The 19,299-nt window shown below is 41.4% G+C and overlaps 1 protein-coding gene across 1 annotated transcript in view; it reads right to left on the bottom strand.

Annotated features, from left to right (window-relative positions):
- Positions 1-5,781: 5,781 nt before the first annotated feature.
- The window catches only part of LOC141902251 (zinc finger homeobox protein 3-like), a 40,150-nt gene continuing 26,632 nt past the window's right edge, over positions 5,782-19,299 (bottom strand). The window contains exons 3-7 of the mRNA XM_074789896.1: positions 16,346-16,765; positions 8,971-14,397; positions 8,107-8,223; positions 7,842-8,021; positions 5,782-7,750 (exon numbers count right to left, since the gene is read on the bottom strand). Of these exons, the coding sequence (XP_074645997.1) occupies positions 7,278-7,750; positions 7,842-8,021; positions 8,107-8,223; positions 8,971-14,397; positions 16,346-16,765 (6,617 nt within the window). The 3' untranslated portion in view covers positions 5,782-7,277. The remainder of the gene's footprint in view (positions 7,751-7,841; positions 8,022-8,106; positions 8,224-8,970; positions 14,398-16,345; positions 16,766-19,299) is intronic.

Raw genomic sequence — 19,299 nt, 5'->3', positions numbered from 1 at the left:
CCGCCATCTTTAAAATCAACTTAAGAGATGGCGCCATGGAACGGTGCGGATTCAGAAGCGGGCGACCCGGGTTTGAATCCTGTCTCAGCTGTAGCGATTGGCTCGTGTTTCAGCTGTAGCGAGTGACTCAACTCTCGTAAAGCTAAAATGTTGATATTCATTTCAGGATTCTAATGCTTGAAATCGGAGCGGGATATGGAATGAAGCGTTTGACTATTTGGTGCTGTCACCGTCGTGCCGACGACAATGGAAGGCGCCCGGTGCGGGCTCGCATGTGTTCCTTATCATTTGTCTTGGCCGATGATTTTTGTTCGATAATGATTGAAAAAAAAGACACTCTCAGCTTTTCTGACAATGAGACTGAGATAGGTATTCGTGTTTGGTTGACACGTCAATTCTTCCTAGTGTTTTACCTACGTTCGTACCAGACAGCTGTGCCAACGCGCTAGAGCATTTAGAGTTATTTTAAACCCAGTCGAAAGAGAAAATGAAAGTCGCTTTTAGTTGGGCACCTATTTGATTCTCTTTCACTGATGTAGCAAATGCATTAACTTGCTACAAATTATCCAGTATTACATCGAGTTTTAGATCCTCGTCTTTGTCCGGTGCCCCTCAAGAGATTGGTGAACCCCAGGCCTTTCAGCAATCCTGCTACTGCTCTGGATAAGTGGATAGATTCATTAGTTGTAAAAACCAGACACGAATTTTTACGTCCACAACGACTTTTTTACACCGTGCTATATCTACGACTATTAACGGTGAAATCAGTGCTTTGATACTCGAGGTGAATATGTGGCGTTTTGTTCCACTGGCGCGCGCGCGCGAGCGGCGGGTAGTGTGGCTGATGATCGTTGATCCATTGACCCACGAGACCAGATCCACGATTTACACCAACAGTTCGCGACAAGAAAATGACCATATTCACGTTACCATAGCAACCGTTGAACCACCAGACTCGTTCATTGTGGTGTGTGGTACACGCGGGTTTTATTATCTGAAAAATTAAGGCGGATATTGTTCTTTAGAAAAACAGTGTACGTGACTGGGGACGTGTATTTATGCATGCCAGTTCGTTTCTATTTGCAAAAATTTGCCGGGATAATTGCTCAAAGTCTGAATGAATTTTCGTTCTCGTCATAGGCCCTAACCTTCCGTTACCCCTGTTAATGGATACCCGTTACAACGAAGGGGCCGGTTGCATAGTCAAGGCTTAGACTTAAGACCAGTCAAAGACCAACTTAGTTCTATAGCCAGTCGAACAAATTAAGACCAGTCTTAAGATTTAAGACGACTTTTGTACTTAAGTCATGACTGTGCAACTGGTCCAAGGGGCCGGTTCCATAGTCAAGACTTAAGACCAAAAGTGGTATTAAACCTTAAGACTGGTATTTAGTTGTTAGATTGGCTATAGAACTAAGTTTGTCTTATACTGGTCTTAAGTCTATGGAAGCCCTGTGTATGGAACCGACCCCAGGTGACCAGAAAATCTCTTCTTATAACCGATAGTTCCCGTTCCAGAGTGTAGATTATTAAAATTAAATTATCCTGTTTGAAACGAAAATCGAAGTTTGCAATAACCGATTAATATAGGCATAAACGAGGTTCCACTCAATATGGGATGAATATCAGATTCTTTGTATTTGGTACAAGCAGGGAGGTACTCCCACCTCCCTGGTACAAGTGAATGTATTTGATTTCAACTGTTTTCTCGCTCTTAGATCAGGGGTCGTATATAAAAAAAACCTTCAAATTCGATTAAATCAAACGCAGGTCCAGTTCAAACTAACCAATGAACTGGTCCCCCACATTTTAGGGTAACTGGGCCTTCTGCTTCATGGGGTATAGTCCCATTGATGGTGGCGCAGATCAGTCGAATCTCTCTCGTTCTCAGTGATGACGACTATGTGTCACGGGTTGACAGCTCACCGCTACGGGTGCGCAATTATATTAATTCGTTAGGAAAAATCTCGTTAACTCCGTGTCAATCACACAAAGGCTATTCCTTTCTCTGTTAATTCCCTCTCCATCTCAAACTTCAGCTAAACATTGATGAAGAAAATAATCAGATGCACAGCATTCGCGCTCATTGCACAGGAATATTCACAAATCATTCGCGGGTCTACAAACGAAAGAAATAGATATTGCTGTTGTTTCTCAATCGTGAAGAAACAATTGACTTAAAAGGCGTTCATTCCATTAATGGTTGTAGTGGAACTTCGTAACAGCGAACTTCAGGGGATCAGAAAAATCAATTCTTATAAACCGATAGTTCGTTATGTCCAGCATGAAATTATCAAAAATGTCATATTTGGGGTTTACAATAATTGATATATCGTCATATACGAGGTTCCACTGTATTACTGCGCAGCCTGGATTCATCACCTTCACACATTCGATATTGTATGAAATCTGTTTTTAATCTTTTTCCATCCATCTGTTAAGTTTGTTCTTCATTCAGAAGTGTCTCAGGTGAAGTACTGACCAGGTGGAGGACTGAATTGTGGACTGGATATTTGGAGCAGGCCGAGACTAGACAATATCAGCAGCCACTTTTAACATTTTGATGTGTTCACCAAATCCATGGTCGGCTTCTGACTCACTGTCTGGCTCGGTGGCCCTGGGAGGCAAGGGCTTTTGGGCGACAAAACATTTTGAGACAATTGATCCTTCTTTACTGATGAACATTTTCATTTCCAACAATGAAAACAACTCAGACAAATAGAAATATTACAATGACAAAGATTTTTTATTGGAGCATACTGTTCCTACATTATTTAGTTTTGGAGCATACTGTATATGTGTAATTCTATAACCTATCAGTAATTTTTTTCTTCATTTCCGTCTTTTTTTCAGAAATAAAAAGTATCGATTATGTATATATTCATTTCTATGCGGAATTCCATTAAAAATCGAATGGAATTTTCAGTTAAACGCGATTTTCATTTTAAACATCTTCGTCGCGGCTTGATTTCCCGCAGGGAGAGAGAAAAAAAGTCGCACAATTCCGCACCTAGCTTCGCTAGAAATCCGAGCACCGAAAAATCATGCTGCTTGCAAACCACATACCAGAACACAATCAACTTGTCATCACAATAAAAATCAACAAGAAATTCGAAATAAACTAAATATTGAAATCATAATCAGGTTCTCATTCTCAGGAAACAGGGGCGCGGATTTAGGAATTTAGAATAGGGGCCCAAAACTTCGTTGGCCTAGATGTAGACCTATCAAGGTCCTCCCCAAGAAAATTTGAAAATATTGATTATTTTCTGAGCATTTAGAGTGAATCTATCTTGGCATAAATCGGGTGCACGGGCCACCACTAAATCCGCCCCCGAGAAATCAAATTATCTAGCCGATATCATTGTTTTGATTTCGGCAGGGCGCATCAGACTGTCCTAAGGTCTGTGAGACACAAAAATCGGCGCGATATAATTTTTGCGATAAGTAAGTGGCTAAGAGGTTTGACATTGCGACTAACTGATGACAATGTTTGCGCAACAGAGAAAGACTGCGCATTGAGAAGTTGCCATAGCAACAATGATATCACGGATTAATTCTGCAGATTTAGCAAAAAACATCGGATTGGGGGCAGCTTACGTTCACCTTGTGCAAACTGGGTGAGTCACCCTATATCACTCTCATTAACAGAATGTCAATGTCTAACCACTTATAACCACAGATCAGCGATGTGTGCGTGCCAACGAACCTACACACTGAAATATCGCCCAGCCAATTTTCTTCGGGATTTTAATGAATCTTTCAATTTGATCAGATTCAATTAAATTGCGTGGGCTATTTTTGATTAGGTTCAGTCGACACGAGTCGGCGCTCACTCAACGCTAATGACAGCCATGAATTTCACTGATTTTAGATTTTCACATTTCGCATGATCGATGATTATTTCCTAAAATGAATGGAAGCATTCGGCGATTCCGATGATTATTTCATTTCAAAGTTCGGTCGCGAAGGCATCGACATTCGGTAGAGAAATCAAGGCATACCAGAAATGCTCAAATGAATTGTATCTGCCGTGGTACTCAGGACCCGAGTCCACAGTTCTGATTTGACTCAAGAGTCAACTGAATGAAAATAAACAGATTTTACATCTAACTCACAAATGTGGAATTAGAACCTGAATTCAGTTAACTCTACCTCACAACTGTGGAAATGGATCTCGAGTTAACTCTTAACTCACTACTGCGGAACAGGATCTGGCCCTCTCTTTAGACCTTGACTTCTTCCGGCAGAAGTTGATAGTTTATAATGCAGCTTAGGTTGGTGGTGGCGCCGATTCTGGTCTAATGATTTTAAACTGCATTTTATTTTCAAAAAGAAATGCACAAGAAGCCAAATCAATGAATTGACTTGAAATGAGCACCAACGTTTCAATGCCCAACGCTCAATGAAAACGAAAAGCCAATAATCTGACGGACCATGCATGACAGCTTGTCCCGTGGTCTACATATCAATTACAAAGTAGTGATTTCACATTATTAGCAATTGGAAATCTAGCTTTCAGAAAAAAAAATCACAATATATAACTTGGCAAATGACATTATTATTAATGTGGCACATATTATTGTCGCATTTTTTCATCATATTTACAAAAACGCTATAAACTGATTCGACCGAATGGTATTTCTTTTCTCTAACTAATCCGCGCTAATTCTAGGAATAAGTTCGACAAATATCGCTCTCTCACACTCTCTGTCTCATTCAGTTGTCGTCTCACCAGCTTCGGTATAAAATTCACAAATCTCATCAACAAAACACGGTAACAATGTATAGAAATTAAAGAAAAAACACTTTTCATTTTCTACTAAGGCTACAAAATCGCTAAGGTCAGTTTTCAAGAACGGGCAGACGTACTTCGTGCGCACGCGTCTGCCTCTATGCTCCAAATAGAAAATTTCACTACATTATAGTATATAATATATATATATATATATATATATATATATATATATATATATATATATATATATATATATATATATATATATCGTTTAAGCCACATCGTGACATGACCTTTCGAAAGTTAAGCCAACTTAAGCCAGTCACAATGACTTAGACGAACTGATTAAACTGTTTGTTTGTTTTTTTTTAATACCCACTCGCTCGTCGTACACTTCGGTACTTTCTTATATTCGTCAACATAAAAAAATAAAAAAGACGCTTTCTTTCTATATTATGTGCATAAATGATATATCATTATTGTATTATTCGCTCTTTGAGCATCGATAACACATGAATCTGTGGCAGTTTAAACATATCATCGTATAAACACAGCTACGTCCAACTGATTTTACACATTTCGTTACGTCTATTCGATCGGGCAAAAAAATGAGACATTTTGAGCAACTTTTCACCGCGAATTACAGGAAAATTCGACCGAAAATCTTTTCCTCGCTCGCGCAAAAATTTCTGTTACACATTTGTTCACAACAAATTGAGAGAAATTTTTTTTAATTTTCTAAGTTGTCGTCCATTTCATGGGGAACGTTTTAAAGCGTCTAAATCCGCTTCAGAAAATCATCGATTTTAGTTCTGGTGCCGATCGTGTTTATGAAATGAAAATGGATGATGACGATGATGAAATCTGGTTGCGATCCAGAAAACGAATGAGATCAATTTCAATGATAGGCTAATTCTGAAAAAACATGTCATCAACTATTTACACCACGTTTCTATTCCCTTCATAATCATAATTGTAATCAATAATAATAATAATAATATAATAATAATTGATAATATATATCTTCTATTTATATATATATATATATATATTTAATAATTTTATCACTGATTTTCTACTATTCAATTCGAACAAACCTGATATTTGTAAGGTTGTTTCTATGACGGGAATACTGGTTTAAGAATCCCTTCTTTCTGGGGGAGTTACGAGTTTTAATTACAGACAACAGTTCTACCGTTTTAAAGTGAAAAACCTCGAGAATACACTTTGACGGTAACATAAACACGCCACACACGTGATTACTAAATTCAACAACAAACATTTTTACTTTTCTTAATAATAAATTTATCCGACAACAATCAATGAACGAATGAAGAAATAGCCGTAGTAGACGTTCGAAAAAAAAAAAAAAAAAAAAACCCAGAATATCCGTTTTTTAATCGTCGCCAAAGCGCGCGAGGGATGAAATATCGATTCGATTTGAGATCACTTTTTTTTCACATTCATTTTATAATCGAATACAAAACATTCGCAGCGAACGAGCTGAACTCATTCATTTACAGCGTTTAATTAAGCTCTTTCATGACTGCTTTGATTATAAGTATCATTACATGATAGACCCTTATTTGATTATTCATTATTTCCTCATCTTACGCCGAGTACGTTATTGCTTAGCAATGTCTACTTATTCATAAAAAAATACATTTTCGTCATTCCTCTAATTACAGACTTTGTCCCCCACGTTACGAGTAAGCAGCCGTGCCGGAAAAAAAAACTAAATCTCATATATACCCCTGGTAAATAAATCATGGCTGTTAGATGAAAGAAAACAAAAACGAAAAAAAAAAAAACTGAAGAAAATCTTTCTCGGGGGGAAAAAGTGAATCGAGATAACTTTCCTCTCATGCGAATTCCGAACTTCAATGGGATTTATATAAAGATCACATCGTAGTAATTTCTATACGAATCGAGCTTTCTATTCGTCGTGCGAAAAACGCGATTAAATTGATTTCTTAAACCTCTAAAAACAAGCTCTCGATAAATTTTCGCGCAAAAAAGAAACTCTCACAAACGTTACATCATTTATCTATACAACTTTTTACATTCATCATTATACATATATATATATACACTGCCCAGTTTACCCGATTATGTACATAATGTTATGGTTGCATTATTTTTGTTACATGATTTTCATATAGTTTCAATAATTAATCGTTCAATCATCATTAGCAATGTTAATTAATCGCGTGAAAAATGTACAATCCGAAGAACTCGCGACGACGTTAATCCTAATTCAATCGTTAATTAATCGTTAATCACCGTCCCGCTAACGAGTAACCGCCGCCTGACGATGTTATTAATTAACTGCGATAAATGCAGTTTTGTTAATTAGTGAAATAATAGTCGCCATGACAACAAACGCAACGTCTGACACAAGTATAATTCGAGGGATTAACTGACATCGGTTTATCATCGATACAGGAAGTCGATGTCGACGATAATGATATGATAATCCGGACACCGCGCGCCGTACTGCGCGCGATCTATCGACCCTAGTCCGCGTTCCGAGATCTTTTTAATCCACTTCCATTTTCGACGGAATACCGACATTCAGTTTTAGTTTATGCGCGTCCGAATCGCTGTGAGATTTAAACTCTTGCACCGTCGAGTACGCGTCGTTGCACGCGCCGCACTTATATTGTACTTGTTCGAGTTTGATGATTGTTTTCAGTTCGGCGATGTTTTTACCCGGGTAGCACATGACCTGTTGATGCGCGACGCACGCATCTTTGGCCGGGTAGACCATATGGCACTTTTTACAGATATATCCTACGTCGACGATCGAATCCTTCGCCACCGATAAACTCGCCGCGTTCACGACCGATTTAAGATCCGACATGTTTTTACAGTCTTGCGTGTATTGAGCTTTGGTTTCCGACGGTTCGGAAAGTTTCGCCGTCACGCTGCGAATAGCTTGAGGAGGTATCTGCAGTAGAGATAGAGGAGTGCCGAAACGTGTCGGGTCGTACGACATGAAATTCTCAGCACCTACACGAGAAAAGAGGGAATGCGAAATGTAAAATATGAACCGATGTTTTCAATCGCATATCGATTATAAAGAGTAAAAAGTTTCTCTTACCGGGGAAAATAGCTGGTTGCATCATAGGCATCCCGAGACCCGGGAAAAACCCAGGCATCGCCGCCGGATACATGATCGGTAGAAAGTTCCCATCGGCGCCGGGAAACATCGGACCGAACGGAGACATCATCTGAGGAGGCAGACCAGCTTGTAACAACGGATTCATCTTCTCCTTCTTACCTTAAAAAATACAGTTTCAACATCAATTACCAGTAATGCAATCGGTGTCAAGGTCATCGGCAGAGTTATATTCAAAATGACTTACTGTTATCCTCTTTATGTTCTGATTTGGATGACGCATTGGATGAAACAGTTTCTTTTTTATGTTCTTTAGACTCTGAGAAAGCCGAACCATTACCGGTATCTGTATTCGAGTGGAAACCTGTAAATACAAACGGAATACATGAAATACAAGCATATATTAGTAATCATTTAGAGATATGTGCTCGAATTATGTTTTGTGAGGCGTTTTTGAGTTCTATATCAGACGCAGATGTGAAAACCCAAACCAATCAATCCGTGCGAGTATAACTAACGCTTGCATTTTCATATCATGTGATGCGAGATCGTTACAATTCAGGTGCCATGAAAGTTAGAAATTATCCGTTGTGCAAAGTGAGAATCAGTGACAGTGCTTAATATAGTGAGTCAAAATGATTAGTTAAAGTGCAAGATTCGAACGCGGGTTAGTTTATTTCGTTAGAATTGATTCGTTGTGTCAGTAGTTCGTGTTTCTGAGAGCCAAGTCTGTTGTTTCGATAAGAGGGGGGCCAATCGTCAAATTCAATTTCTCAAAAACATAATTCATGTTTTGTATTTTGAATTTCATCGGACTCAGCTCTACGTAAAAAGCGAGGTTCTCCGGAGGTTGTGATATATAATTTGTGAATCGAAACGAGAATTTTGAAAAGCAAATGGTGATATTTCATCGGTGGTGACACACGTAGCAGAATTTTTTTTTGCAAAAAGGTGGTTGCGGACTAAACAACAGCGATATAAAAGCAACTATAAAGCATTAAGTAAAAAGCAACAATGGGTGTGAATCACTCTTGCCAACGAGATGCGCTGCTACCTAAGCCTAGCAACTAGCAGGAGGCAGTACAATAACACACTCGCAGCTATCTCTTACCTCCCATATGCGTTGGGAGTCCCATTGCAGCTTGCATTCCCATCGCTTGTAGTTGGGCAAGGTGACTCGAGGTCGGAACGTCGGCGCTTGATTTCGGAGTCGTCTGTCCGCTTGTATCGCGTGCTGGCGGTTGCCGCGGCAAGCCCGCAGCTGGATCCGTGATATCGCGTTCGTTACTGATTTCGAGTTGCACGTGTTTCTGAACGTTGTCGATGTGCTTTTTCGTAAATATATGATCTTGGATCGAATACTTATGGGTGTATTTAAAATTGCAAAGTTTACAATCATCCGGCGGTAGGTTCTGCTCGGGAAGGGCTTCGGTTCCGAACGGTTTTCCGTATCCTAATTTAGCCTTTTTCTCCTTGGCGCGCGCGTTTTGAAACCAGACTTGTATAACGCGTTTCGGCAAACCGATTTCGCGTCCCAACATCTCGCATTCGGCCATCGTCGGCGTTTTGTAATCGACAAACAGATACTTCATCACTTTGACCTGTACGCTGGTCATCTGCGTGCGAAACCGTTTCGGCGCCGAATTCGATTGCATATTTTGCAGCGACGTCGCGGCTAACGCTCCGCTCGACGACGTGCGATGAAACCCGTTGCTCGGCGAGGTGGCGTCGCTGTGATTGCTATCGTCGTTGAAATCGTTGACGTCGCCCTCCGAACGATTGTCCGACACCGATTCGTCGTAACTCATTCGACTCGAGTTCAAATCGTCGCAGCTTCGCTCGCTGAGATTCGTAAACGGGCCGTGGGGGTAACGTTCGTCGATGTTGACTCGTACGGGTTTACTGAGATCTAACGGACCGTCGTCTGCCGCGCGCGTCGATGACGTCGACGGTTTATTAGACGTAGCTGAGATCTGCGACGGCTCGCTCGACGGCGGTCTCTGATTCATATCGTCCATGTACCGTTTGACGGAATCCTCGTACATGCGTTTCATTTGTAAATGCATCGGATCGGCGACATGCGGCATGCCGAGCGCGTTAGGAGGCATGAATGGCATAAACGGCTGAACATTGAAGGGGTTTGCCATTAACTTAGCCATATCTAATCCTGGAGAATTAGGTGGTAATGAATTAGGGCCTTCGGGAATATCGTCGGGTATATTATCGACGTTTATATCGCCCCTCGCCATCTCTTCGGGGTGTTTTGTAGCGAGGTGAGATTCGAGGGCAGACTTGGCTCTGAAAAGTGCACGACAGAATGGACAGCGTTTGTGTATGAGCTGTTGGTGTGCACGATACTGACCTTTACGTTCTCTAGCGCGAGTATTCTGGAACCACACTTGCACGACGCGTTTCTTCAAGCCGACTTCTTGCGCGATCGTTTCCAGTTGTTTACGACTGGGGTTGCAGTCGATCTGATATTTCTGATAAAGATAATCCAACTGCTCGGGTAGAATCGTCGTGCGTAGACGTTTATCCCGAGGTTGTTCGTCTTTATCATCTTCGTCATCGGACATTTTACGTTTCAGGAACTTATCATCATCGTCTTCCTCATCTGGTAGAGGATTATGTTGTTGTTGCTGCTGTTGTTGCTGTGCCGATTGCTGCGCGATATTTTGTAATAATCCGAATGCGCTTTCCGCCGGGAAATTCGGGAAAATGCTCGGGTTCATCATGTGAATGCTTTGATGTTCTTGCCACAGATCGAAACGAGTGAACGTCAGGTTACACTTCTCGCATTTGAAACTGGGAACCGGTTCTTGTTTGACGGATACTCGGTTCTCTTCATTTGAACTCGACGATGAATTCAGGACGCCTTGTTTGGAATCGCTGCTGTTGTGAGACATGTTCGATTCTAAACCGCTGAACACCTGGCTCGGTGATATATCTTCATCTTTGAAACAATGTTTCTTCTGATGCTTGATGAGTTCGTAATATCGCTGGAATACCGTTAGACATTTCTTGCATTGATAGTTGAGACCCGGGGTTCGGTGGAAACGGTGTGAATTCTCTTCGCTCGGCGACGGCGTTTCAATCGGGGGCTGGTTCTCGTAGACTTTTCGCGCTTTCTGGCGAGCGTTTTGGAACCAGACGACGATGACGCGAGGACTGAGATTTAGTAGTTTCGATAAATGTTCGAGATCGTCATCTTTTGGATACGCGTTCTGTTCAAAATATTCTTGCAATACTTTCAGTTGATAGTCGGTGAATCGCGTTCGATTCGCTCTTCTAGATCCAGCACCGCTCGATGATACGGGTGTCGGTGGTTGAGATGATTCACTCGCCGATGTACTCGGAGTGCGATCGACGAAGCTCTGCAGTGTAGCAGGATTCATCATCGGAGTAGCAGCCGACGCGGGGTGGAAACCTCCGCCGATAGATTGCGCTACACTTGAAGCGATGATATCTTCGATTTGACGTTCACGATTTTCACGGAATTCTTTTTGTCTTTGCGCCTCTGCAGCGACGGCTGCTACTGCCGCTTGCTGGGCCTCGGCTAACTGCTGTTTGACAGCTTCCATAACTTGCTGTTGTTCTTTCTGAACTTGCTCATATTCGAGTTGCATTTGCACCCGCGCAGCTTCCTGCTGCTGATGTTGATGAAAACTAGAGGCAGCTAATGCTACGTCTTGGTGGCGAAGTTTAGCTTTTTCAGACTCTGCCTGCTGCAACAAACGTTCCTCTTTTACATCAGAGGTTTCTGAACTTTTCGTGCTTTCATTGTCATTTCCATCACTTTCACTCATTGTAATCTTTCCAGTTTTCTCATACTCTTCTAAGTTCAGAGTTGTCGATGGTGGGTTGTTGAAGTTGTATGGCGAGTCTTTGTTTCTCTGTCGTTCTTTGAACAAAGTATTCCTGAACCAATGCTTGATGACTTTTTGAGGCAGACCGGACTGTTCAGACATGGCTATAATCTGTTCTTCACTCGGAGAATTGTTTATATCGAAGTGTCCACGTAATATTTTCAGTTGCTCGTCACTGATTCGAGTACGCGCTCGTTTTTGAGAGTTAGCCTGAGCTTGTTGCTGTTGCTGCTGCATCTTCTGAGCGGCGAGGAAATTCGGATCCATCATCGCCGGAGTCGGGAACGACGAATCAAGATTCAGCGTAGGCATCATAACGTTTAACGGAGGCTGCAGGGCCATCGCCATCGGCATATTCAACGAAATCGGCATCATATTCACTAGAGATAGCGGCGACATCTGAGAGAGATCCATGGCACTGCCGGCCATGGGATTATTTTCTTGTTTCACGTTGACGCTGATGTCCGAGTTAGGTGTGTTTGGTTGCGATGGGATTGGCGGTGTAGCTTGCGACTGCATCACTGAATCGCCTATTTGCTGGGCTGGAGGCAACTTCTTCATGAGATCATCTTTGATATGTTCGCTACACATTTCAACTAGCGACGTCGGCACGAGATTCTTGTGAACCTCTTCCTGATGCGCTTTCAGTACCCAGATACTTGAAAACTGTTTCAAGCAGATTTTACATTTTTCTCTGCTCACTTCCGGTAAATCGACTACATTCTTCTTTTCATCCTCAACATTCTTTACACTTTCTTCTTTCACCTCGACATCCTTATCTTCACTTTTTATCTCTGGAACATTCTTCTTTTCAGTATCGTCATCATTGTCACCATCATTCTCCTCATCAGCATCACCGTTATCGGTTCTAACAACATCTTCTACCTCGTCGGTTTTTACGATTTGATTCAACTCGTTGAAATGCATCACGCACTCGAATCCGAAGTTGGCGAGAAGGTTTTTATGAACCTGAGTTTTTGATCGTCGCGGTACGAATGAGTACGGGTTTTGTAAGTTCATCCCGGGAGCTTGGAAGTAACAGTACATTTGCTGGTGCTGTGTTAGATTTTCCGCGCTGACAAAAATCGAGTTGCAGCGATTACAGGAATACATCGGTTGTTGAGATGAAGCCGACGGTTGCGGACTCGGAGATGGAGAGAACGTGCTCAGAGGCGTCATCGGATTCGTCGTCACTAATGACAAAGGCTGCGTGACTGGCGTTCCCATCGAAACCATCGGTTGAAAAAGAGCCGATGGATGATTTATCGGCGACGAAGACATCGGAATGTGCTGCTTCTGTTGCAACATGTCGGCGAGAATTTTCTTGTGTTGTTGAGAAACATTCTGCGAATGAGCCTTCTGCGGTTCGGGCTGCTCGATCAACGGCTGCGTCATATCGATCTGACCGGTCATCGCCAACTCCTGCAGTTTGGAAGCGCGAGTCTGATGCAGAACCGACCTCATGTGTATATCCAACGTCGATCCTTGACTGTACGCTACCTTGCATATGTTACACTTGTACGGTTTACCGTCCACGGTAGACGTGCTTACGCCGGTCATAGACGATGTGAAAACCGGAGACGGTACGGGCGTCGGTCGACTTGAAACCGTCATCGACGACGGCGGTGATATGTTATTCAACGGAGGTGAACTCGTACCGTGGTGACCGGTTTGCCCGACTTGCTTCAACTTATGCAAATGCGATACGGAATTATAGTGCACCAGTAAAATGTTCTTCTGCGTGAAACTTTCCTTGCAGACGTCGCACTTATACGGCCGATTCGGGTCGAGGTATTTTTCTAACGGGTAGTTGAACCGGTCGCCTTTACGATGAAGCAACGTTTTATTATGCGACGTCAGATAGTTCTGTTTGGTAAATGCGACTTTGCATCGGTGACACTTGAACTTGCGAGTCGGATCGTTATAACTATCTTCAGCTATAGCCTGACTGTTTATATAATCCTCCGCGAAATGCTGGTTGTTGAACTCGGGATCGTCGACGTCCATCGCGTTGTGAACGGAATCCTGAGTCGACTGATCATCGTCCAATAGAGAATTACTCTTCTCCGAAGCCGTATCCGACAAACCGGGTTCGTCGGCTCTTCCTTTCGCTTCGCCTTCGCTCACTTCGAGATTCTCTTTATCGAGACTCGGAGAGTTGCAGTTGTTCTCGATCAGATTCAACGGATTCGACGCCAACGCCGCCTGGTATTCGGCGATTTCGAGTTCGGTCATCGTTTCGTAGTGAGTCGTTTCGACGTGTTTCTTCAACGCGGACAAAGTGCGGAAACTGCGACCGCACATGTTGCATTTCGTCGCGTTGCGTATCGTGTGATACTGCGAATGCGTTTGCAGTTTCTCCAGAGTTTTAAACGCCAGGCTACACTGGTTACATCTGTACTTGTAGACATGGCGTTCCGATATGGCGAGCTGTTGGCGTTTGGCGTGAATCTCGCGGAAATGAATTTGCAACGCTTGAGCAGTTTTGAAGTACTGGTTGCATCCTCTCTTCCAGCACAGGTAACCGGGACCTCGCGGCGTCTGCTTCAACTCCAGGTGACCGAGTTCGTTTTGGTGAGCGTATAAATCGTCGATCTTCGAGAACGTCTTTGAGCAAGTCGTACAGCGATACTGTTCTTCGTACTCTCCCTTCTCGTTCAGGATAGCGCCATCTACAAAATACAAATCATTCGCACGATTAAACACGTTTCAAACACGAAAATACGTTCTCGATACTGAAAGCTGTAAAATATTTCACTTTAGAAAAAAATGTTTCATCCGATCAAGTGTTAAAAATCCACAACCTAGTTAGACCGACTACCAGCAGATGGCAGTTAGCAGTAGCGTGATCATTCCTTAGTTTTTCTTCGATTGGAAATAATTCACGTATCGCACAATTCAATACGAACACAACGCAAGATTCGATAAACGTTTTCCCCTCAACTCACACCTTCGCCAGCGATTGACGTGCGTCTCTTGCTATGTGGATTAATCGCCTGCACTATGCTACGATCCGAGACACTCTCTCCCGCAACTGTATGATCAATATTTCGTAATTAGACGACACAGTGGAAACTAAACGTGCTTTTATTGGCTCTCATCAGCCAACGATACTTTTATTTATACGATTATGCGAAAGTGATGAACCGTAGAAAAATAGCTGAGGTGTTTGCCGCTAGAAGCATGGATCACTGATCCTAGCAGACGCTTCTAGGTAACTAGCAGTAATCAGTAGTTACCGTCGTAGCATAATTACCTCAAATAATGAATCACAATTTCTAGATATTCGTTTAATTCATATTTAGATTCGGTCGATAAAAAACTTTTCTGGTTCCCTGCAAAGTTTTCCCTTCATTTCCTGCCAGACGTAATTGGAAAATTGATCTGATTTGGTTTGAGTTTTGTTTTCGCTTCGTCAGTAATCAGCCGACGTTTTATCGGGCCAAGAGTGCGAGAGGGGCTCTCGAGTCAAATGATGATACATACAGGAACTCGAGAACTGGAGGGGTTTCCGTGAATGGCGTCGAATCGCTCTCGAGTGTATATCTTTTCAAACAAACCATCTAGACTGAATTCCATCGGCCGATCGATACAAAAGGCCCTCGAAAACTGCTTCATAGACGGCGAAAAATACCCGTCATCATAACCAAGAACAATATCAATCCATTACACGACGCGCGTTAAATATTTAATGCTGTCGTATTCAAGGAAACTCAGTTCATTAGTGCATATAGCAAAGATTTCTAATTATGCTCCGGTCGGAAAATGGTATACACCGCCAAGATTTAGAGCCGCGACTTAGCGCGAGCATGCAAAAATATGATATGCTCGCCGGCTAAGAGATTAACTGCGGATCGATCGAGAATTTTCTAATTACATGACATTTTCGGGTGAAGGGCAACTCTTTTCACGAGCTATCAATCTTACGGGCTAAATTAGCAATCGACGAATCGACAGTTGCAAATAGAGTCCATTGTGTGGTCTGCGCAAACTGATGATCTTTCAAAAAGACTCGTTGATTAGTAAGACTAACACACAGTGAATCGAAATAGAAATATTCAGCATTCAGAAACTGTTTTTTATGCACACGCGACTGGTGTAAGTAGTATACACTGCTGATGCTGCCGCTATCGCCTGGTGACTTGTATATATGACGATATCAAATCCCACGCTTAAAGAAGAAGTAGAGTCCGAAATGTTTCCTCGACTATATCCTCACAATCATCTTCAGGAATAATCGGTAAACCACTATAGCTCGAGGAAATATTTCTGACTCGTATAATTTCATTTTTTATGCGGGATTTTATGTAAGACTTGTATTATCTCGTGTAGGCGAAAAGATATGACACACCTAATCAAACACAATCCTTATATGTCGAATAAACCACAAGCTCAAAGAAACATTTTGCACTCTGTTTTTCATCAGCGTGGATTTTTTATATCATCCTCTCAACACGGACACAGAATTTTTCCTCAATGGTTAACCGGTATGATGACTACATCGCTATTATAACTGAACTAGTATCATTTATTCATTATCAACAATTCCCCTAAATTCCTGGACTTCAAACTTTGACCACTTGAAAATGAAAATTACGGGCGATATTTGAAAGTACATACCTTCATCATGGTTGATCCTTATAGCGTCGGCATCCGAGACATCGGAACTGTTATCGACGTTTTCAGCCGGTTCGGTCAGCACATTGTTAGAATCAGCCGTCGCCGGGCTATCGGTCGGCGTACCCGGCGACTTCGGCTGCTGGTTCGACGCGTTGTTGAAGAGTTCCGTTTGATCGACCATAACCATCAATCGTTGTACCGCGTCCGAGCTGACGTTATGCGCGGCCATCAGATGGCGCTCTAATTTGGGTTTTTCGGTGTATTTTTCCTGACATAGCGGACACAAGAATCCTCGGCCTCCCATCTGCATGTGTTGAGTGTGTATATGAGCCTGTATTCGTAGTTCGCTAATGCTACTATAGTTGCAATAAGGACATACATGGACCTGTTCGCTCGCCGAATTCGAGTTATCTGGGGCACCTACAAATACACAATAAAACACAGTCTGAGTTAATATACACGTGATGAAAGCCCTGATCGCAATCAAACAAATCGCTTTGTTTTACCACAATACAGAGGAAATCCACGCAACAATACCAACATCTTTATACCCTTATTCATCTCGGACTATTGTCGACGAAACAATCCCCGCATCTAGGCTATCAAAGATTAGACTCTTGTTTTTGATAATACAATTCCCCTATTCAAGTTTGTTGGACCTTGATCACAATGACATCCCCCAAACTCACAATAACCAAGGCTCATTTGTGACATTTTGACCACGGTGTACTCATTGTTTCTAGATGATTAAGTCTGCTATTTCAATCTATTGACCGGCCCATTCATCGTTAAATTAGATGTAATTTTCTGACTGAAGCCGGAATTGTTCGAATTTTCGATCTATTGTCACGAAGTCTAAGGTGTAGAAACCCCCAGGTACCAAAAGAAGCCTCTCATTAAACGCTATATCTATAGCTATTTCATAAAAGGTGAAAGAAAAGTCATCCCTATAGACCAAAATACTGACCTAGTCATATTTACTATGAAATGATTTTTTTTCAGAAAGCAAAACCCAGTAGAAGAAATCTTAGTCTTGTGAAGGAATTAAACAGTTTCTTTAAGAGACAGTTGCACTGGCGGGCTCTCTCCAATCATTCGTATTCGGAATGAAAATGCAGATTCGAGAAAATTCAGGAATTTTATTCGTTTTTAATGCCGGTTAATCCGAGCTGATGAGCTTTCAAGTCGATTACGGCAGAAACTTATCGGCGGTAATTAAAATGTCAACATCAATTGAACGCGACGAAAATCAGAACCGATTGTAAAGTAGCTAACAGCCTCATAACGCCGGGGACCTGACCTGACTAATTCAAACTACTCAATCACCTACAATAACAGATGAGGTCAGCACTGTAAGTCGAGGACAATTTATTGTTTATCCCGAGAAACTTCTATCAGAAAAGCTAATCTTTTAACTTTTTTATAATTTTGGAGAAATGCGAGCTTTAAGAATGAGCAGATTGCCCGCTTATTATGTCACTGTTTTATAAACACGAAAAACACAAGAGATGAAAAACAGTTTTCGTTGAGAGAGAAAAAAGTCTGAAATTGTTTCGCTATCAGATAACCGAGGTTTGCTGTTAATCATCACACAGGGTCCATTAATATTATCAATGATCAAAGCCAGGCAGTTCTGATGTATCACTTGAGATTGAGGCAGAGTTTAGAACTGAAGAATACAAATTTAGTTTCAGATAAGCGACTACATTAACGTTATTAAGTCACTCCGTAATCAGACAATTTAACAAGATAGCGAAACCAGTTTTAGACGTTCAAGTACCGAGCGCGAGTTTTACATAAAACCATTAAAACGCGTACTACACAACATAACAGAACCTATATACTGGTACATATACGAGATTGAACTATCACGATTGGTAGAACACTATATCCGTGTTGACGCGATGAGGAGAGAATCCCACAATGATAATAAAAAGTCCGAAAATGAAACTTCGAGATAGTAGTTTATTTCAACGTTTCGACTATATCCTAATAGTCATCTTCAGGAATGCTGTATTCCTTGAGCTAGTGTAGTTTATTTCAACGTTTCGACTATATCCTAATAGTCATCTTCGGGAATAATGAGATACTACAGAAATTATGAGATATATATATATATATACAATCCAGAGACAAAGAGACTAATTCAAGTAATCAGAGATGATACAAACTAAAGGAAAATTAACGTAGAAACAGTTACACGCTAAAATAGCCACACGCCACAATGATAATAAAAAGTCCGAAAATGAAACTTCGAGATAGTAGTTTATTTCAACGTTTCGACTATATCTTAATAGTCATCTTCAGGAATAATGAGATACTACAGAAATTATGAGATATATATATATACAACCCAGAGACAAAGAGACTAATTCAAGTAATCAGAGATGATACAAACTAAAGGAAAATTAACGTAAAAACAGTTACACGCTAAAATAGATTAAAGGGAAGCAAACTAAGGGGTGATTATAAACAACAATAGTGAGTATTAATATAAATGAAACTTAAAGTCAGTAGTAAAAAGAAAGACAAACTAGGGGGCACTTAAATTAAAACAAAGGTGAATACAAGTTAAGTCAGAGACGAAATTGATGAGAGAACAAATAACAAATAATCTTAATCTTATAATACGAGATTGAACTATGTTACTATGTTACCCTAAACTTTTTATATCAAGCGAAATCCATAGAGTATAAGATATCCCTCTTGGAAACTAATTTACGCCCAATTTCGAAATCTCCGAGAGCTCGTATTGTTAAAAAGCGCTCAAATATCATACTCGAATTTATACATTAAATAAGATCACGGAATATTCAGGTTAACATGAATAGTTTATACGGACTCGATTGTTTCCTGGATATCGGCAGAAAACCTCGAGTGTAGCGAGAATAATCGACCACAACCCCGGTGAATCAGGGCGCGAGCCGAACCGGTGAATCAGGGCGCGAACGGAA

Source organism: Tubulanus polymorphus, chromosome 3 (genome assembly GCF_964204645.1).
Source record: "Tubulanus polymorphus chromosome 3, tnTubPoly1.2, whole genome shotgun sequence".
In the NCBI taxonomy this organism is placed as follows: domain Eukaryota; kingdom Metazoa; phylum Nemertea; class Palaeonemertea; order Tubulaniformes; family Tubulanidae; genus Tubulanus; species Tubulanus polymorphus.
The sequence above is the reverse complement of the archived record's forward strand: the minus strand, read 5'-3'. Positions and strand labels throughout refer to the sequence as shown.